This window comes from Cetorhinus maximus, chromosome 11 (genome assembly GCF_964194155.1).
Source record: "Cetorhinus maximus chromosome 11, sCetMax3.hap1.1, whole genome shotgun sequence".
NCBI lineage: Eukaryota > Metazoa > Chordata > Chondrichthyes > Lamniformes > Cetorhinidae > Cetorhinus > Cetorhinus maximus.
In genome coordinates, this window is record NC_135889.1 from 1,922,109 (window position 1) to 1,939,742 (window position 17,634).

At 43.6% G+C, this 17,634-nt stretch overlaps 1 protein-coding gene across 2 annotated transcripts in view; it reads right to left on the reverse strand.

Moving 5' to 3' along the window:
• The window catches only part of LOC144686234 (uncharacterized), a 70,256-nt gene extending 52,945 nt beyond the window's left edge, over window positions 1-17,311 (reverse strand). Inside the window, exons 1-2 of one of the 2 annotated variants that reach the window (XM_078551325.1) lie at window positions 16,830-17,311; window positions 16,577-16,701 (exon numbers count right to left, since the gene is read on the reverse strand). In XM_078551325.1, coding sequence (XP_078407451.1) covers window positions 16,577-16,701; window positions 16,830-16,881 — 177 coding nt within the window. In that variant the 5' untranslated portion in view covers window positions 16,882-17,311. The remainder of the gene's footprint in view (window positions 1-16,576; window positions 16,702-16,829) is intronic. The other variant, XM_078551326.1, reaches the window with a different exon arrangement.
• Between the last annotated feature and the right edge of the window lie 323 nt (window positions 17,312-17,634).

A 17,634-nucleotide genomic window follows, 5' to 3' on the forward strand; every position in this document is an offset into this window, starting at 1 on the left:
TGTAACTGGGCTAATTAGTTAGTTTGCAGACGACACTAAGGTTGGAGGCGTTGCAGATAGTGAAGAGGATTGTCAAAGGATACAACGGGATATAGAACAGTTGGAGACTTGGGCGGAGAAATGGCAGATGGAGTTTAATCCGGACAAATGTGAGGTAATGCATTTTGGAAGGTCTAATACAGGTAGGAATTATACAGTAAATGGTAGAACCCTTAAGTGCATCGATGGGCAGAGGGATCTGAGTGTACAGGTCCACAGGTCACTGAAAGTGGCAACGCAGGTGGATAAGGTAGTCAGGAAGGCATATGGCATGCTTGCCTTCATTGGCAGGGGTATTGAGTATAAAAGCTGGGAAGTCATGCTGCAGCTGTATAGAACCTTGGTTAGGCTACACTTGGAATATTGCGTACAATTCTGGTCACCACATTACCAGAAGGATGTGGACGCATTGGAGAGGGTGCAGAGGAGGTTTACCAGGATGCTGCCTGGTCTGGAGGTTATTAGCTATGAGGAGAGGTTGGAGAAACTTGGATTATTCTCACTACAGCGACGGAGATTGAGGAGCGACTTGATAGAAGTTTACAAAATTATGAGTGGCATGGACAGAGTAGATAGTCAGAAGCTTTTTCCCAGGGTGGAAGAGTCAATTACTAGGGGACATAGATTTAAGGTGAGAGGAGAAAACTATAAAGGAGATGTGCGGGGCAAGTTTTATACGCAGAGGATAGTGAGGAGGTGGTGGAAGCAGGTACGATAGTGGTGTTTAAGAGGCAGCTTGACAAATACATGATTAGGATGGGAATAGAGGGATATGGACCCCGGAAGTGGAAAATGTTTTAGTTGACGGGCAATTTGATCGGCGCAGGCTTGGAGGGCCCAAGGGCCTGTTCCTGTGCTGTACTTTTCTTTGTTCTTTGTTCTTTGTAATTAATAAATTAATTAACTAAGTTGAGATGGTTGGGCAGGTGATGTGCTGTAGCTGTCTGATGTGGGAGCTGGCAGATCCCATTGCGAGCCGCAGTGACCACATCTGCAGCAAGTGTTGGTTGCTGGAGGAACTCCGGCTCAGAATTGATGAGCTGGAGTCCGAGCTCCGGACGCTGCGGCACATCCGGGAGGGGGAGAGTTACCTGGACGCTTTGTTTCAGGAGGCGGTCACACCCGGTAGATTAAGCACCTCAAGTTCGGTCAGTGGTCAGGGTCAGCAGGGTGTGACTGCAAGTGAGGCAGGTAGAGGGATCCTGTGTTCAGGAACAGAGGAGCCTCAGCTCTTGACCTTGTCCAACAGGTACGAGGTACTTGCTCCCTGTGTGGATGAGGAACAGGGCTGTAGGGAGGATGAGCCAGCTGACCACGGCACCGTGGCACAGGAGGCCATTCAAGACAGGGGAGCAAAAAGACAAGTGGTAGTTGTAGGAGATTCTATAACTAAGGGAACTGATAGCTTCCTTTGTAAGCAGGATCGAGAGTCTCGCGTGGTATGTTGCCTGCCCGGTGCCAGGGTTAGGGACATCTCTGACCGGCTTGAAAGGATATTGGAGAGGGAGGGGGAGGATCCAGTTGTTATGGTCCACGTCAGGACAAATAACATAGGTAAAACTAGGGAAGAGGACCTGTTTGGGGATTATCAGGAACTAGGAACTAAATTAAAGAACAGGTCCTCAAGGGTAATAATCTACGGATTACTACCCGAGCCATGTGCAAATTGGCATAGGGACGCGAGAATAAGGGAATTAAACACGTGGCTAAAGGAGTGGTGCGGGAAAGAGGGGTTCCATTTCGTGGGGCACTGGCATCAGTATTGGAACAGGAGGGATCTGTACCGTTGGGATGGTCTCCACCTGAACCGATCTGGGACCAATGTTCTAGTGAAAAGGGTAAATAGGGTGGTCAACAGGGCTTTAAACTAGAAAGTGAGGGGGGAAGGGAAGGGTAAAACTCCAAGAAGTATGACTAATGGGAAACAAAGCAGCAGGTTAGCGTGTGGGGGGGTGGATTCAACTTCATGGAAAATTATGAAAAAACTGAAAAGAAAGGAGAGCCCAGGAGAGGCTATTAAAGTCTCCAGAACACAAAATAGGACAGAGTGTTTGGAAAGGGCTAGGAATCTAACTTCAAGCACATCAGATAAAGGGACGACAATGAGAAAGGGGACGGGAAATACAGGACTCAAGGTGTTGTATCTGAATGCACGCAGTATACGAAATAAGGTAAATGAGCTTGCGGCGCCGATTGAAATTGGCAGGTATGATGTGGTGGGCATCACGGAGACATGGCTGCAAGGGGATCAGGACTGGGAGCTAAATATACAAGGATATACATCCAATTGAAAAGATAGGCAGATTGACAGAGGGGATGGGGTTGCTTTGTTAGTAAGAAATGAAATTAAATCGATAGCAAGAAATGACGTAGGGTCAGATGATGTAGAATCTGTGTGCGTAGAGTTCAGGAACAGCAAAGGTAAAATAACCATAATGGGAGTTATGTACAGGCCTCTGAACAGTAGTCAGGATGTGGGGCACAAGATACACCAGGAGATAGAAAAGGCCTGTAAGAAAGGCAAGGTTACAGTGATCATGGGGGATTTCGATATGCAGGTAGACTGGGAAAATCAGGTTGGTAGTGGATTCCAAGAAAAGGAATTTGTGGAATGTCTACGAGATGGCTTTTTGGAGCAGCTTGTGGTGGAGCCCACTAGGGAACAGGCAATTCTAGATTTAGTGATGTGTAATGAGGCAGATTTGATAAGGGAGTTTAAGGTGAAGGAACCCTTAGGAGGAAGTGACCATAATATGATAGAATTTACCCTGCAATTTGAGAGGAAAAAGCTGGAATCAGATGTAACGGTATTACAGTTGAATAAAGGCAACTACAGAGGCATGAGGGAGGAGCTGGCCAGAATTGACTGGGAGATGAGCCTAGCAGGAAAGACAGTGGAACAGCAATGGTAGGAGTTTCTGGGAGTAATTTGGGAGACACAGCAAAAGTTCATCCCTAGGAAGAAGAAGCATACTAAAGAGAGGACGAGGCAACCATGGCTGACAAGGGAGGTCAAGGACAGCATAAAAGTAAAGAGAAAGCATACAATGTGGCGAAGAGCAGTGGGAAACCAGGGGATTGGGAAGCCTACAAAGACCAACAAAGGACAACTAAAAAAGAAATAAGGAGGGAGAAGATTAAATATGAGGGTAAACTAGCCTGTAATATAAAAGAAGATTGCAAGAGTATTTTTTAGATATATAAAGGGTAAGAGAGAGGCAAAAGTGGACATTGGGCTGCTGGAAAATGACGCTGGAGAAGTAGTAGTGGGGAACAAAGAAATGGCGGAGGAACTGAATAGGTACTTTGCGTCAGTCTTCACGATGGAAGACACAAGTAACATTCCCAAAGTTCAAGAGAGTCGGGGGGGCAGAGGTGAGTATGGTGGCCATTACCAAGGAGAAGGTGCTAGGAAAACTGAAAGGCCTGAAGGTGGGTAAATCACCTGGACCAGATGGATTACACCCCAGAGTTCTGAAGGAGATAGCTGAAGAGATAGTGGAGGCGTTAGTGGTAATCTTTCAGGAATCACTGGAGTCAGGGAGGGTCCCAGAAGACTGGAAAATCGCTAATGTAACCCCCCTGTTTAAGAAGGGAGTGAGGCAAAAGACGGGAAATTACAGGCCGATTAGCCTGACCTTGGTCGTTGGTAAGATTTTAGAGTCCATTATTAAGGATGAGATTTCAGAATACTTGGAAGTGCATGGTAAAATCGGGCAAAGTCAGCATGGCTTTATCAAAGGGAGGTCATGCCTGACAAATCTGTTAGAATTCTTTGAGGATGTAATGAGTAGGTTAGACAAAGGAGAGCCAATGGATGTTATCTACTTGGACTTCCAAAAGGCCTTTGACAAGGTCCCGCACAGGAGGCTGCTCAGTAAGATAAGAGCCCATGGTGCTAGAGGCAAGGTACTAGCATGGATAGAAGATTGGCTGTCTGGCAGGAGGCAGAGAGTGGGGATAAGGAGGTCCTTCTCAGGATGGCGGCCGGTGACTAGTGGAGTTCTGCAGGGGTCAGTTTTGGGACCACAACTTTTCACTTTATACATTAATGATCTAGATGAAGGAACTGAGGGCATCCTGGCTAAGTTTGCAGATGATACAAAGATAGGTGGAGGAACAGGTTATATTGAGGAGGCGGGGAGGCTGCAGAAGGATCGGACAGGTTAGGAGAATGGGCAAAGAAGTGGCAACGTGGGCAAGTGTGAGGTCATGCACTTTGGTAGGAAGAATAGAGGCATAGACTATTTTCTAAATGGGGAGAGAATTCAGAAATCTGGAGTGCAAAGGGACTTGGGAGTCCTAGTCCAGGGTTATCTTAAGGTTAACTTACAGGTTGAGTCAGTAGTTAGGAAGGCAAATGCAATGTTGGCATTTATTTCAAGAGGACTAGAATATAAAAGCAGGGATGTGCTGCTGAGGCTTTATAAGGCTCTGGTTAGACCACATTTAGAATATTGTGAGCAATTTTGGGCCCCGTATCTCAGGAAGGATGTGCTGGCCCTGGAGAGGGTCCAGAGGAGGTTCACGAGAACGATCCCAGGAATGAAAGGCTTAACATATGAGGAACGTTTGAGGACTCTGGGTCTATACTCGATGGAGTTTAGAAGGATGAGGGGGGACCTGATTGAAACTTACAGAATACTGAAAGGCCTGGATAGAGTGGACGTGAGGATGATGTTTCCATTAATAGGAGAGACTAGGACCCAAGGGCACAGCCTCAGAGTAAAGGGGAGTCCTTTTAGAACAGAGATGAGGAGAAACATCTTTAGCCAGAGAGTGGTGAATCTGTGGAATTCATTGCCACAGAAGGCTGTGGAGGCCAGGTCATTGAGTGTATTTAAGACCGAGATAGGTTCTTGATTGGTAAGGGGATCAAAGGTTACGGGGAGAAGGCGGGAGAATGGGGTTGAGAAACTTATCAGCCATGATTGAATGGCGGAGTAGACTCGATTGGCCGAATGGCCTAATTTCTGCTCCTATGTCTTATGGCCTTATGGTCTTATGGCCCTGGAGAGGGGATACGTAGGCTTACAAAGCAAAAGGATATGGCAGCATTGCAGAGCAGCTATTTGGGTAATGATATCCAAAGTGGGACAGGGAGGGACAGATTGTACAAATATTTTTAAAATGCAGAAAATAGGGTCAAAATGGGAAAAAAATGGTAAAAAGGCTAAATTAATGGATCTTTACTTAAACGCACATAGTATTTAGAACAAAATAAATGAATTAACAGCTCAGATAAAGGTTATTGGGTATGATCTTCTAGCCATCACAGAGACATGGTTACATAGAGATCAAAGCTGGGTACTAAATATTCAGGGGTATGTGGTGTTTTGAAATGACAGGTAGGTCGGAAAGGGTGGTCGAGTAGCTTTGTTCGTATGAGATGGAATAAGTATGATCTTGGATTGGAAGGTGTCGAATCCACATGGGTGGAGGTAAGAAATAACAAGGGGAAGAAGACACTGGTGGAAGTAGTCTATAGACCCTGCCCCCACAGTAGCTATACTGTAGGATACAGAGTAAATCAGGAGATAATGAGGGATGTAAAAAAAATTAATCATGGGTGACTTTAATCTTCATGTAGATTGGGAAAATCAAATTGGCTGAAGTAGCCATGAGCAAGAATTGATAGAGTGTATTTGGGACAGTTTCCTAGAACGATATGTTGTGAATCCAACCAGGGATCAGGCTATTTTGGATCTGGCAATGTGTAATGAGGCAGGTTTAATAAATGACCCCAGAGTGAAAGATCCCCTAGGAAACAGTGACCATAACATGGCAGAATTTAGCATTCAGTTTGAGAGTGAGAAACTTGGGTCAGAAACAACTGTGCTAAACTTAAATAAGGGTAATTACAAAGGAATGAGGGCAGAGTTTGCTGAAGTGGACTGGGAAAGGAGTTTAGCAGAAAAGACAGCTGACGAACAATGGCAGACATTTAAGAGAAAGGTTCATGACTCACAACAATGATATATCCCAGTGAGGAAGAAGGATTCTAGGAAGGGGAAAAACCAACCATGGTTAACCAAGAAAGTTAAGGAAAGTGTCAAATTGAAAGAAAAAACATACAATGTGGTAAAGATTAGTGGTAAGCCAGAGGATTGGGAAAGTTTTAAAAACCAACAAAAGATGATCAAAAGAAATAAAGAGGGAGAAAATAAACTTTGAAGGTAAACCAGCAAGTAATATAAAAATGGACAGTAAGAGCTTGTTTAAATATATAAAAAGAAAGAGAGAGGCCAAAGTGAACATAGGCCCCTTAGAGAATGAGGCTGGGGAAATAATAATGGGGAACCAGGAAATGGCAGAGGAGTTGAATAAATACATTGCATTAGCCGTTAAGGTAGAAGACATGAATAGCATTCCAAAAATACTAAACAATCAGGGGGCAAAAGGAGGGGAGGAAATAAATACAATAACTATCACTAGAGAAAACGTACTAGCAAAACTAATGGGGCTAAAGGCCGATAAGTCCCCTGGACCTGATGGGTTGCATCTTAGGATATTAAAGGAAATAACTACAGAGATAGTGGATGCACTGGTAGTAATCTTCCAAGAATCCTTAGATTCTGGAAAAGTCTCAGAGGATTGGAAAAATGCCAATGTAACACCCTTATTCAAAAAGGGAAGGAAACAAAGAAACAGGTAACTATAGGCCAGTTAGCTTAACATCCGTCATTAGGAAAATGTTAGAGTCTATTATAAAGGGAGTAATAGTAGAGTATTTAGAAATGCATAATATAATCAAGCAGAGCAAAGTCAGCATGGGTTCTTGAAGGGGAAATAATGCTGACAAATTTATTAGAATTCTTTGAGGAGGTAACAAGCAGGATAGATAAAGGTAGATGTAATATATTTGGATTTCCAAAGGCATTTGATAAGGTACCGCACATAAGGCTACTTAATAAGTTAAGAGCCCATGGTGTTGGGGGTAGTATACTGGCATGATATAGGATTGATCGACTAATAGAAAGCAGAGAGTTGGGATAAGGGAGGCGTTTTCAGGATTGCAAACTGTAACTAGTGGAGTGCCACAGGGATCAGTGCTGGGGCCACAATTATTTCCAATATATATTAATGACTTGGATGAGGGAAATGAATGTACTATCGCCAAGATTGCGGATGAGACAAAAATAGGTGGGAAGGCAAGTGGTGAGGATGACACAAGGAACCTACAGGTTAAGTGAGTGGGCAAAAACTTGGCAGACGGGATATAATGTGGGAAATGTGAGGTTATACACTTTGGCAGGAAGAATAGCGGAGATGAATATTATTTAAATGGAAAAAGAATGAAGAAAGCTGCATGGATTTGGGAGTCCTTGTGGATGAATCATCAAAAGCTAACATAAAAGTTCAGCAGGTAATAGGGAAGGTAAATGGGATGTTGGTCTTTATTTCAAAGGGAATGGAGTATAAAAATAGGGAAGTCTTGCTAAAACTATACAAGGCACTAGACAGACCACACCTAGAATACAGTGAACAGTTTTGGTCCCCTTATCTAAGGAAAGATATACTGGCATTGGAGGCAGTCCAGAGAAGGTTCACTAGGTTGAGCTCGGGTATGGAGGGATTTTCTTATGAGGAGAGGCTGAGTAGGTTGGGCCTGTACTTATTGGAGTTTAGAAGAATAAGAGGCGACCTTATTGAAACATGTAAGATTCTTAGGGGGCTTGACAGGGTAGATGCTGAGAGGTTGTTTCCCCTTGTTTCCACTTGGGAGATTGAGGAACAGTTATGTAGGCAGATTTTGGAAAGATGTAAGAGCAATAGGGTTGTTTTGGTGGGTGATTTTAAATTTCTCTATATTGACTGGGAATCACTTAATGCTAGGGGTTTGGATGGTGCAGAATTTGTAAGGTGCATCCTGGAGGGCTTCCTGAGACAATATGTAGATAGTCCAACTAGGGAAGAGGCAATACTGGACCTGGTATTAGGGAATGAACCCGGCTAGGTGGTCGAAGTTTCAGTAGGAGAGCATTTCGGGAAAAGTGACCATAATTCAGTAAGTTTCAAGGTACTGGTGGATAAGGATAACAGGAGTCCTCGGGTTAAGTTGCTTAATTGGGGGAAGGCTAATTATAACAATATTAGGCAGTAACTGAGAAATCTAGACTGGAGGCGGATGTTTGAGGGCAAATAAACAACTGACATGTGGGGGACTTTCAAACATTAGTTGATAAGAATTCAGGACCGGCATGTTCCTGCTAGGATGAAGGAAAAGCATGGCAAGTTTCAGGAACCTTGGATAACGAAGGATATTGTGAGATTAGCCAAAAAGGAAAGGGAAGCATTTGTAAGGGCTAGAAGGCTGGGAACAGATGAAGCCCGTGGAGAATATAAAGAAAGTAGGAAGAAAATTAAGCAAGGAGTCAGGAGGGCTAAAAGGGGTCATGAAAAGTCACTGGCAACCAGGATTAAGGAAAATCCCAAGGCCTTTTATACATATGTAAAGGGCAAGAGGGTAGCCAGGGAAAGGATAGGCCCACTCAGGGACAGAGGTGGGAATCTGTCTGTGGAGTCAGAAGAAATGGGAGAGATACTAAATGAATACTTCTCATCAGTATTCACCAAAGAGAAGGACTTAGCGGTCGATTTGTCTAGGGAAGAGTGTGTAGATAGCCTGGATCATGTTGAGATCAAAAAAGAGGAGGTGTTAGGTGTCTTGAAGAATATTAAGGTGGATAAGTCCCCAGGGCCAGATGGGATCTACCCCAGAGTACTGAGGGAGGCAAGGGAGGAGATTGCTGGGGCCTTGACAGAAATCTTTGTATCCTCACTGGCTACGGGTGAGGTCCCAGAGGACTGGAGAATGGCCAATATTGTTCCATTGTTTAAGAAGGGTAGCAGGGATAATCCAGGAAATTACAGGCCGATGAGCCTTACCTCAGTGCCAGGGGAATTATTGGAGGAGATTCTTCGTGACAGGATTTAATACCATTTGGAAGCAAATGGGTGTATTAATGAGAGGCAGCAGGTTTTGTGAAGGGGAGGTCGTGTCTCACTAACTTGATCATGTTTTTCGAGTTAGTGACAAAGATGATTGACGATGGAAGGGCAGTGGATTTTATATACATGGCTTTCAGTAAGGCCTTTAGCAAGGTCCCTCATGGCAGACTGGTACAGAAGGTAAGGTCGCATGGGATCAGAGGTGAGCTGACAAGATGGATGCAGAATTGGATTGGTCATAGAAGACAGAGGGTAGCAGTGGAAGTGTGCTTTTCTGAATGGAGAGCTGTGACTAGTGGAGTTCCACAGGGATCAGTGCTGGGACCTTTGCTGTTTGTGGTATACATAAATGATTTGGAGGAAAATGTAACTGGGATAATTAGTAAGTTTGCAGATGACAATAAGGTTGGAGGAGTTGCAGATAGTGAAGGGGATTGTCAAAGGATACAACGGGATATAGATTGGTTGGAGACTTGGGCGGAGAAATGGCAGATGGTGTTTAATCCAGACAAATGCAAGGTAATGCAATTTGGAAGGTCTAATGCAGGCAGGAATTATACAGTAAATGGCAGAACCCTTAAGTGCATTGACGGGCAGAGGGATCTGGGTGTACAGGTCCACAGGTCACTGAAAGTGGCAACGCAGGTGGATAAGGTAGTCAGGAAGGCATATGGCATGCTTGCCTTCATTGGCAGGGGTATTGAGTATAAAAGCTGGGAAGTCATGCTGCAGCTGTATAGAACCTTGGTTAGGCCACACTTGGAATATTGCGTACAATTCTGGTCACCACATTACCAGAAGGATAGGGAGGCATTGGAGAGGGTGCAGAGGAGGTTTACCAGGATACTGCCTGGCCTGGAGGTTATTAGCTATGAGGAGAGGTTGGAGAAACTCGGATTGTTCTCACTACAGCGACGGAGATTGAGGGGCGACTTGATAGAAGCTTTGAAAATTATGAGTGGCATGGACAGAGTAGGTAGTCAGAAGCTTTTTCCCAGGGTGGAAGAGTCAATTACTAGGGGACATAGATTTAAGGTGAGAGGAGAAAATTATAAAGGTGATGTGCGGGGCAAGTTTTTTACGCAGAGGGTAGTGAGTGTCTGGAATTCGCTGCCAGAGGAGGTGGTGGAAGCAGGTACGATAGTGGCGTTTAAGAGGCCGCTTGACAAATACATGAATAGGATGGGAATAGAGGGATACGGACCCCGGAAGTGCAAAATGTTTTAGTTGACAGGTAATATGATCGGCGCAGGCTTGGAGGGCCGAAGGGCCTGTTCCTGTGCTGTACTTTTCTTTGTTCTTTGTTCTTTGTTCTTGTGGGAGAGTCTAGGACCAGAGGGCATAATCTCAGAGTAAGGGGGCGCCCATTCAAGACAGAGATGAGGAGGAATTTCTTCTCTCAGAGGGTAGTCAATCTGTGGAATTCTTTACCGCAGAGGGCTGTAGAGGCTGGGTCGTTAAGTATATTCAAGGCTGAGATAGACAGATTTTTAATCAGTTAGGGAATCAAGGGTTATGGGGAAAAGGCAGGAAAGTGGGGTTGAGGATTATCAGATCAGCCAAGATCTCATTGAATGATGGAGCAGACTTGATGGGCCGAATGGCCTACTTCTGCTCCTATGTCTTATGGTCTAATAATCAAATGATACAAAGTTTATAAATATTGTGAAATGTGAGGAGGATATTGATAGACCTCAAGAGTTTATATATATATATATAATATATATATAATATATATATACACACACATATATATTTATATATGTATATATATATATATACATATATACACAAGTTGGTGAATTGGGCAGACAGGCAGATGGAATTTAATGTAGAGTTCAGTCTTACATTTTGGTTGGAAGAAAAAGGAGAGGCAATATAAAATAAAAGGTATTATTCCAAAAGAGGTGCAAGAGCAGAGGGAGCTTGGGGTATATGTGCACACATCATTGAAAGTGGCAGGACAAGTTGAGAGAGCAATTAATAAAGCATACGGGATCCTTAATTGAGGTATAGAGTACAAAAACAAGGAAGTTATGATGAACCTGTATAAAACCCTGGGCTGTCCTCAACTGGAGTATTGTGCCCAATTCTGCACACCACCCCTTAAAAAAGATGTGAAGCCATTAGAGAAAGTGCAACACAGATTGAAGAGAATGACTCCAGGGATGACGAACTTCAGTTATGTGGATAGATTGGAGAAGCTACAGCTGTTCTCCTCAAAGGAAATGTTAGAAGCTGTTATTAACAATGTTACAACAGGGCACTTAGAAAAATCCAGTGCAGTCGGGCAGAGCCAACATAGTTTTGTGAAAGGGAAATCATGTTTAACCAATTAATTGGAGTTCTCTGAAGGAATCACATGTGCAGTGGACAAAGGGGAACCAGTGGATGTACTGTGCTTAGATTTCCAGAAGGCATTTGATAAGGTGCCACATCAAAAGTTATTGCGGAAAATAAAAGCTCATGGTGTAGGGGGTAACATATTGGCATGGACGGAAGTTTGGCAGGTTAACAGGAAGCAGAGAGTTGGCATAAATGGGTCTTTCTCTGGTTGGCAGGATGTGACGAGTGTTGTGCTACAGGGCTTCAACCTTTTACGATTTATATTGATGACTTGGATGAAGGGACTGAAGGAATGGTTACTAAATTTGCTGATGACATAAAGAGAGGTAGGAAAGTAAATTGTGAAGAGGACATAAGGAGGCTACAAAGTGACATAGATAGGTTAAGTGAGTGGGCAAAGATCTGGCAAATGGAGTATAATGTGGACAAATGTGAAATCCTTCATTTTCGTAGGAAGATTAAAACAGAAGCTTATTATCTAAATGGTGAGAGATTGCAGAGCTCTGAGATTCAGAGGGATCTGGGTGTCTGAGTGCATGAATCACAAAAGGTTAGTATACACGTACAACAGGTAATTAGGAAAGCTAATAGAATGTTATTGTTTATTGTGAGGGGAATTGAATACAAAAATAGGGATGTTATGCTTCAGTTATACAGGGCACTGGTGAGACCGCATCTGGAATATTGTGTACAGTACTGGTCTCCTTATTTAAGGGAAGATGTAAATGTGTTAGGAGCAATTGAGAGAAGGGTTATTAGGCTAATACCAGGAATGGGTGGAGTGTCTTATGAGGAGAGGTTGGGCAGGTTAGTCTCGTATCCACTGGAATTTAGAAGACTAAGAGGCGACTTGATTGAAACATGTAAGATCCTGAGGGGTCTTGACAAGGTGGATGTGGAGAGGATGTTTCCTCTTGTGGGAGAATCTAGAACTAGGGGTCACTGTTTCAAAATAAATGGTCGCCCATTTCAGACAGAGATGAGGAGAATTTTTTTCTCTCAGAGGGTTGAGAGTCTGTGGAACTCTTTTCCTCAAAAGACGGTGGAAGCAGAATCTTTGAATATTTTTAAGGCAGAGGTGGATAGGTTCTTGATTAACAAGGGGGTGAAAGGTTATCGGGGGTTGGCGGGAATGTGGGGTTGAAGTTACAATCAGACCAGCCATGATCTTATTGAATGGCAGAGCAGGCTCGAGGGGCCGAGTAGCCTACTCCTGCTCCTAACTCACATGCCCATAAAGAATAGATTGTGAGGAGATTTTATAGAGGCATACATAATCATGAGGTTTCTGGGCAGAGTAGGTAGGGAGGAACTGTTCCCGCTGGTGGGAGGATCGAGAACCAGAGGCCACAGCTTTAAGATGATTGGCTAAAGAACAGAAGTCGACAGGAGGAGAAGCCTTTTTGCAGTGAGGAATTAGGAATGCACTGCCTGAAAGTGTGGAGGAGGCCAATTGTGGATTTAGAAAAGAAATTGGATAATTATCTGAAGAGAATACAATTGCAGGGTTATGGTAAAAGGGTGGGGCAGTGGAACTAGGTGAATTGCTCTTACAGAGAATGTGCACAGATATGATGGGGCCAAATCCATCTCAGCTCGAACTAATCTATGATGCAGATGCAGACATGAAATCAAATCTCGCCGCAGGGAATTTAAAATGCAGATAATTTTAAAAACCTGGAAGGAACATCTAGGATCAGTAATAGTGACCATGAATCGACTGTCATATGAGTCTCTAGTATCTTTTAGCAAGGCAATCTGCTGCCCTTACCTAGCCTACTCTACATGTGACTTCAGACCCTGAAAAATATGGATGATTGTTTTATTTGGAATGACCCAGCTGATTTGAAATCCTGAATCCCCTTTCTGGCAGCACTATTGCAGTAGACTGGCCACACAGAGTGCAGCAATTCAGGAAAGTGATTCACGGGAACCTTCTCAAGTGTAATTAGGAATGAACAATAAATACTGGACCTCCCAGAGATGCCAACACCCCATGAGTGAATTTTAAACAAACACAGGAATTCAAGGCGTGAATGGTGTTGAAATACTTTATCCTGTTGTTCCCAAAGACCATGATGTAAATTCAACATAAAATAGTGGACAGCAAAATATACTAGAGCACCATAACATTACACACAGATTACAAAGAAACCCCAATAAAACCTAAACCTTCAAACAGAACAAAATGTGTGACTTTTTCCAAACAATAATATTGCAACATGCGAATTCAGCCACAGAAAGCAGCACAAGCCAAAAGAATGATGTTTCACAGACACGGACTAGACGGTGCTGAGCAACACTGCAGCATTGCTAAGACAATATAAGTGAACTAACATTGATCAAGCAGTGGGAATCACTGCACTGTGGGTTCTACCAACCCCCTTTAATGTGACACAGTAACAGATGGAACAACTGGGATCACTATCCAAATAGATCCAAACCCACAGCCACTACCATCTAGAAGGACAAGGTCAGCAGATAGATGGGAACACCACCACCTGGAAGTTCCCCTCCAACCCACTCACCATCCTGACTTGGAAATATATCGCAGTTCCTTCACTGTCGCTGGGTCAAAATCCTGGAACTCCCTCCCTAACAGCACTGTGGATGTACCTACACCACATGGACTGCAGCGGCTCAAGAAGGCAGCTCACCACCACCTTCTCAAGGGGCAACTAGGGATGGGCAATAAATGCTGGTCCAGCCAGCGAAGCCCACATCCTGTTTAATGAATAAAACAAATAGAAATCCTAACAGTTGTTCTGAGTGTATCTTTGGCAGCCTTCCATTTCAGGATCCCCACTCTGGCATGGTGATCTCTGTGAAGGAAGACAGTGGGCTGAGAAGGTGCCCGATTCACTGGCCTCTGTTTTCTCTGGGCCCTCTTCTCAGCCAGCGGAGTTCTTCATTTCTATTGGCTTTTTCCAACACCCTCCAAATAGTCAGCCTCCAGACCGTCACGGCCGTCAGCGACTGTCTCACTCATAGGTTACCTTTTAGCGGAGGTATGGATGCCCAGACGGTTATGAGCCACTGGCCAGTTCACTGTACAGAAGGTCTATATGGTCATCAGCCATCCAATAAATATGGCTGATCCAGCGTAGGAATCCTTGGCTTAGCAATGAGTAGGCTGATGGAATTTGCACACTCCACGACCACTGAGCTGGTGACCTTGTCCTGCCAAGAGATGCCTGAGACAGCAAAGGTGTAAACTGCTCAGCCTTTGCTCCTGCCTAGTACGTGTTGCCCAGGTTTCACCATTGCAGAAAAGTGCACTGAGGACGCAGGCCCGGTAGACTCATAGTTTGGTGTTCTTGGTCAGGCTGCTCTTGTTCCACACTCTCTTACTCAGCTTGGGCAGAACAGCCGCAGCTTTTGCGCTGTGTGTGTGTGTGTGTGTGTGTGTGTGTGCTGCTTTCAGCATCGAGTGACAGATTGCTGGTGATTGTGGAGCCGAGCTATGTGAAGCTAGCAACAACCTCCAGCCTCACATTGTCAACGCTGATAGCTGGCGGTGTGACAACATCCTGGCCCATGACATTTATCTTCCCGATGCTGATGGTCAAACCAAACTCTGTACAGGTGTGAGAGAGTCTGTTCAGTTGCCGCTGCAGGTGTTCCTCAGCCTGGAATATTAATGCAGCATCTTCGGGTGTAGAGCAACACTCTGCTGAGAACTCAGTAGCACCTGAACACAAGCCTGTTTGACCCCACTGTGGATCACAAAGGGCAAATGTACAACCAAAGTACACTGCGCCTACCTGTAGCAGATATACCTGTTGTACAGCGGGTGGAAGTTGGGGCCACAATGTAATTCCCCAGTGACAATCTCTTTATAAGTGATTGATTACCTTTCGGAAACTGGGATTCAACCACAATGCATCTGAAGAGCTATTGGCCCCTTCTCTTCCCTCGATGGAAAGCAAAGAGCTGAGACAACACAAGCAAAGCTCATGCCTCAGTCTGCACCGAACTCGCTACTGACGGCGAGACGTTAGATTGGAAAGCTCACAGACTGAGGCTAAATGTCAACTTGGGCAGTCTCACCTTTCAATCCTAACATAAAAAGCATGACTTAAAAAAAATGATGACACAGGAAGGCCTAAGGTCAATGAACAAAAGTTGATTGGCTAACACAAGAATTAGAATAATATATTTGTGGATATCCTGTAAAGAAGATGTCAGGGAGTGAAGGGAACAGAGTTATTCCCCAACAAATATATTAACGAAATAAAAGCAACGTTGATTGAAAGGCAATGGGATTGGTCATATGTACCAATGTATCGATAGATCAACTAACCCTAGTTTCAGTCAAATGGAAATCCCATTACATTTATTAAATAAAATGAAGAAATAAAATACAACTCTGCTAAAAGGTACTAATTAAACAAAAGGCTCGGGTTTTTAACCCAACCGGATTTCACTAAAATATGTCAGTGAGATAAAAGGAGCAAATCCATCTTTCCCCAAGTTGTGTGAATCAAATAAAAGCTGCAGTTGTTACTAACTGAATTGTCCAGCCTCTGGGATCAGGCTGGGGACACCGACTGGGACTGGAGTCAGACAGACTGCAAATTGGCCAGTTAGAAATATCTGAATTTAAAAATCATAAACAAAAAAATTAAAAGTTTGAAAAATTAGCAAACCAGCAAACCAACACAATGGAGTAAACGGTCTGCGACCTGACACATTGATTCTGTTCCTCTCTCCACAGGAGCTCTCTGACCTGCTGAGTAATTCCAGTAGCTTTGGCTTTTATTTCAGCTTTGCAGCAGCTGCAGTATTTTATTTTGGTTGTGATGATGGTGGGAGCTGGATTTGAACAAACTGAGAATTGCTCTTCAGCAGTGTCTAGTGACCGGAGCCTGTTCCTACCACCTCCTGGAGTCAAACTGCAGCCTCACAGCAGGTCAGCAGGTGTTTGCATAGGGAGATCCCATTATAATGTTTACAAAAGGAATTTCAAGGTTAATCATTCATGTTGAAGCAATGGCCAAAAAATGGTGACAAGAGGAAGTAATTCAGGTGGACAGAAATGATTTGCTTTCAATAAAATATAATAAATTGGTCCATCATAAAAATACTGCTCAAAAGTGTTACGAATTGTTATTTTATATCACTTGGCAGTAAATATGATTTCCACAGTAAAACCCCTGCCTACACAAAAGAAAGAATTCATGACATTCATTACGATGAAAGGGACAAAAGGGAATGAATTGGACTTGGTGCCACTTACCCTTGTCACTTCACACTTCACTTTAGCCAAGAGGTTGTTCATCGTGAATTCTTCATTCACTTTTGCAATTGTAGCTTCGATCACAATCCCAATCTGTGAAAATGTAGAACTTGCACATGGAATTCCTGAATTTAAAAGCAAAGAGTTTCAAGGGTGACGACATCATTGACGATGGGCCATTTGGGTTAACACCCAATGATCAGAACAACAAACTGCTCAACGAAACCATTCCTTAGCACATTCCAATATTTACCAGAACAGGAGAGGATCTGGGCTGTAGCAAACATGAAGAGGATGATTTTCATTTTGCCTGGATAGACAGGGTGAAGGACACTTGGATCCTGTTCTTCTCTCTGCCTCCTCTCTGCTTCTATTCAAGGTTTATATACATCAGAGCACACAAAACATTCGCACTCATTACAGAACAATGCGGTAACCTGACCACAATCACTGCACAGACTTCACTCCCTTCATTGCCTTCAAACTCTCACCAGTTGTTAACTTTGTGTCCAAAAGTATCACTGGGTGTTGAAATTTGTTTTGTAAGGTACAATGTGAGTCAATTTCCCCTTTCATAATCAATATGATCCAGGCTCCAAATTATTTTGGTAACGTTCTAAATTATTTGTGATGAACTGCAATGGAATAAAGTGGTGAATTCTCAAATTTAACACGTAAAATTAGAGACATGGGTCAAAATTTAACGTTCGGCATGTGGGAGCGTGCCTGACTCCCCCGAGCATAATATGTTGCGCGATGATGTCGGGCGTGCGTCCCATACTCACCATGCACTTGCACAATATTTCGTTCGCTGATAATTGAAAGGCCCATTAAGGCCCTTAACAAGATGAATAAAATCAATATACGCTGCCCGTCCAAAGTTCCAATCAACGGGCAGGCGAAAAGGACAAGCGGCCTTTACATTTTTTAGGAAGCCTCATCCATGACCAATATGAGGTTTCCAAAAGCAAATAAACATGAACTGAAAACTGCATTTTTGAATGAAAAGCATGGCCCAGTTTATGTGACAGAGTCACTAGAAGGAACGTGATTTTTAA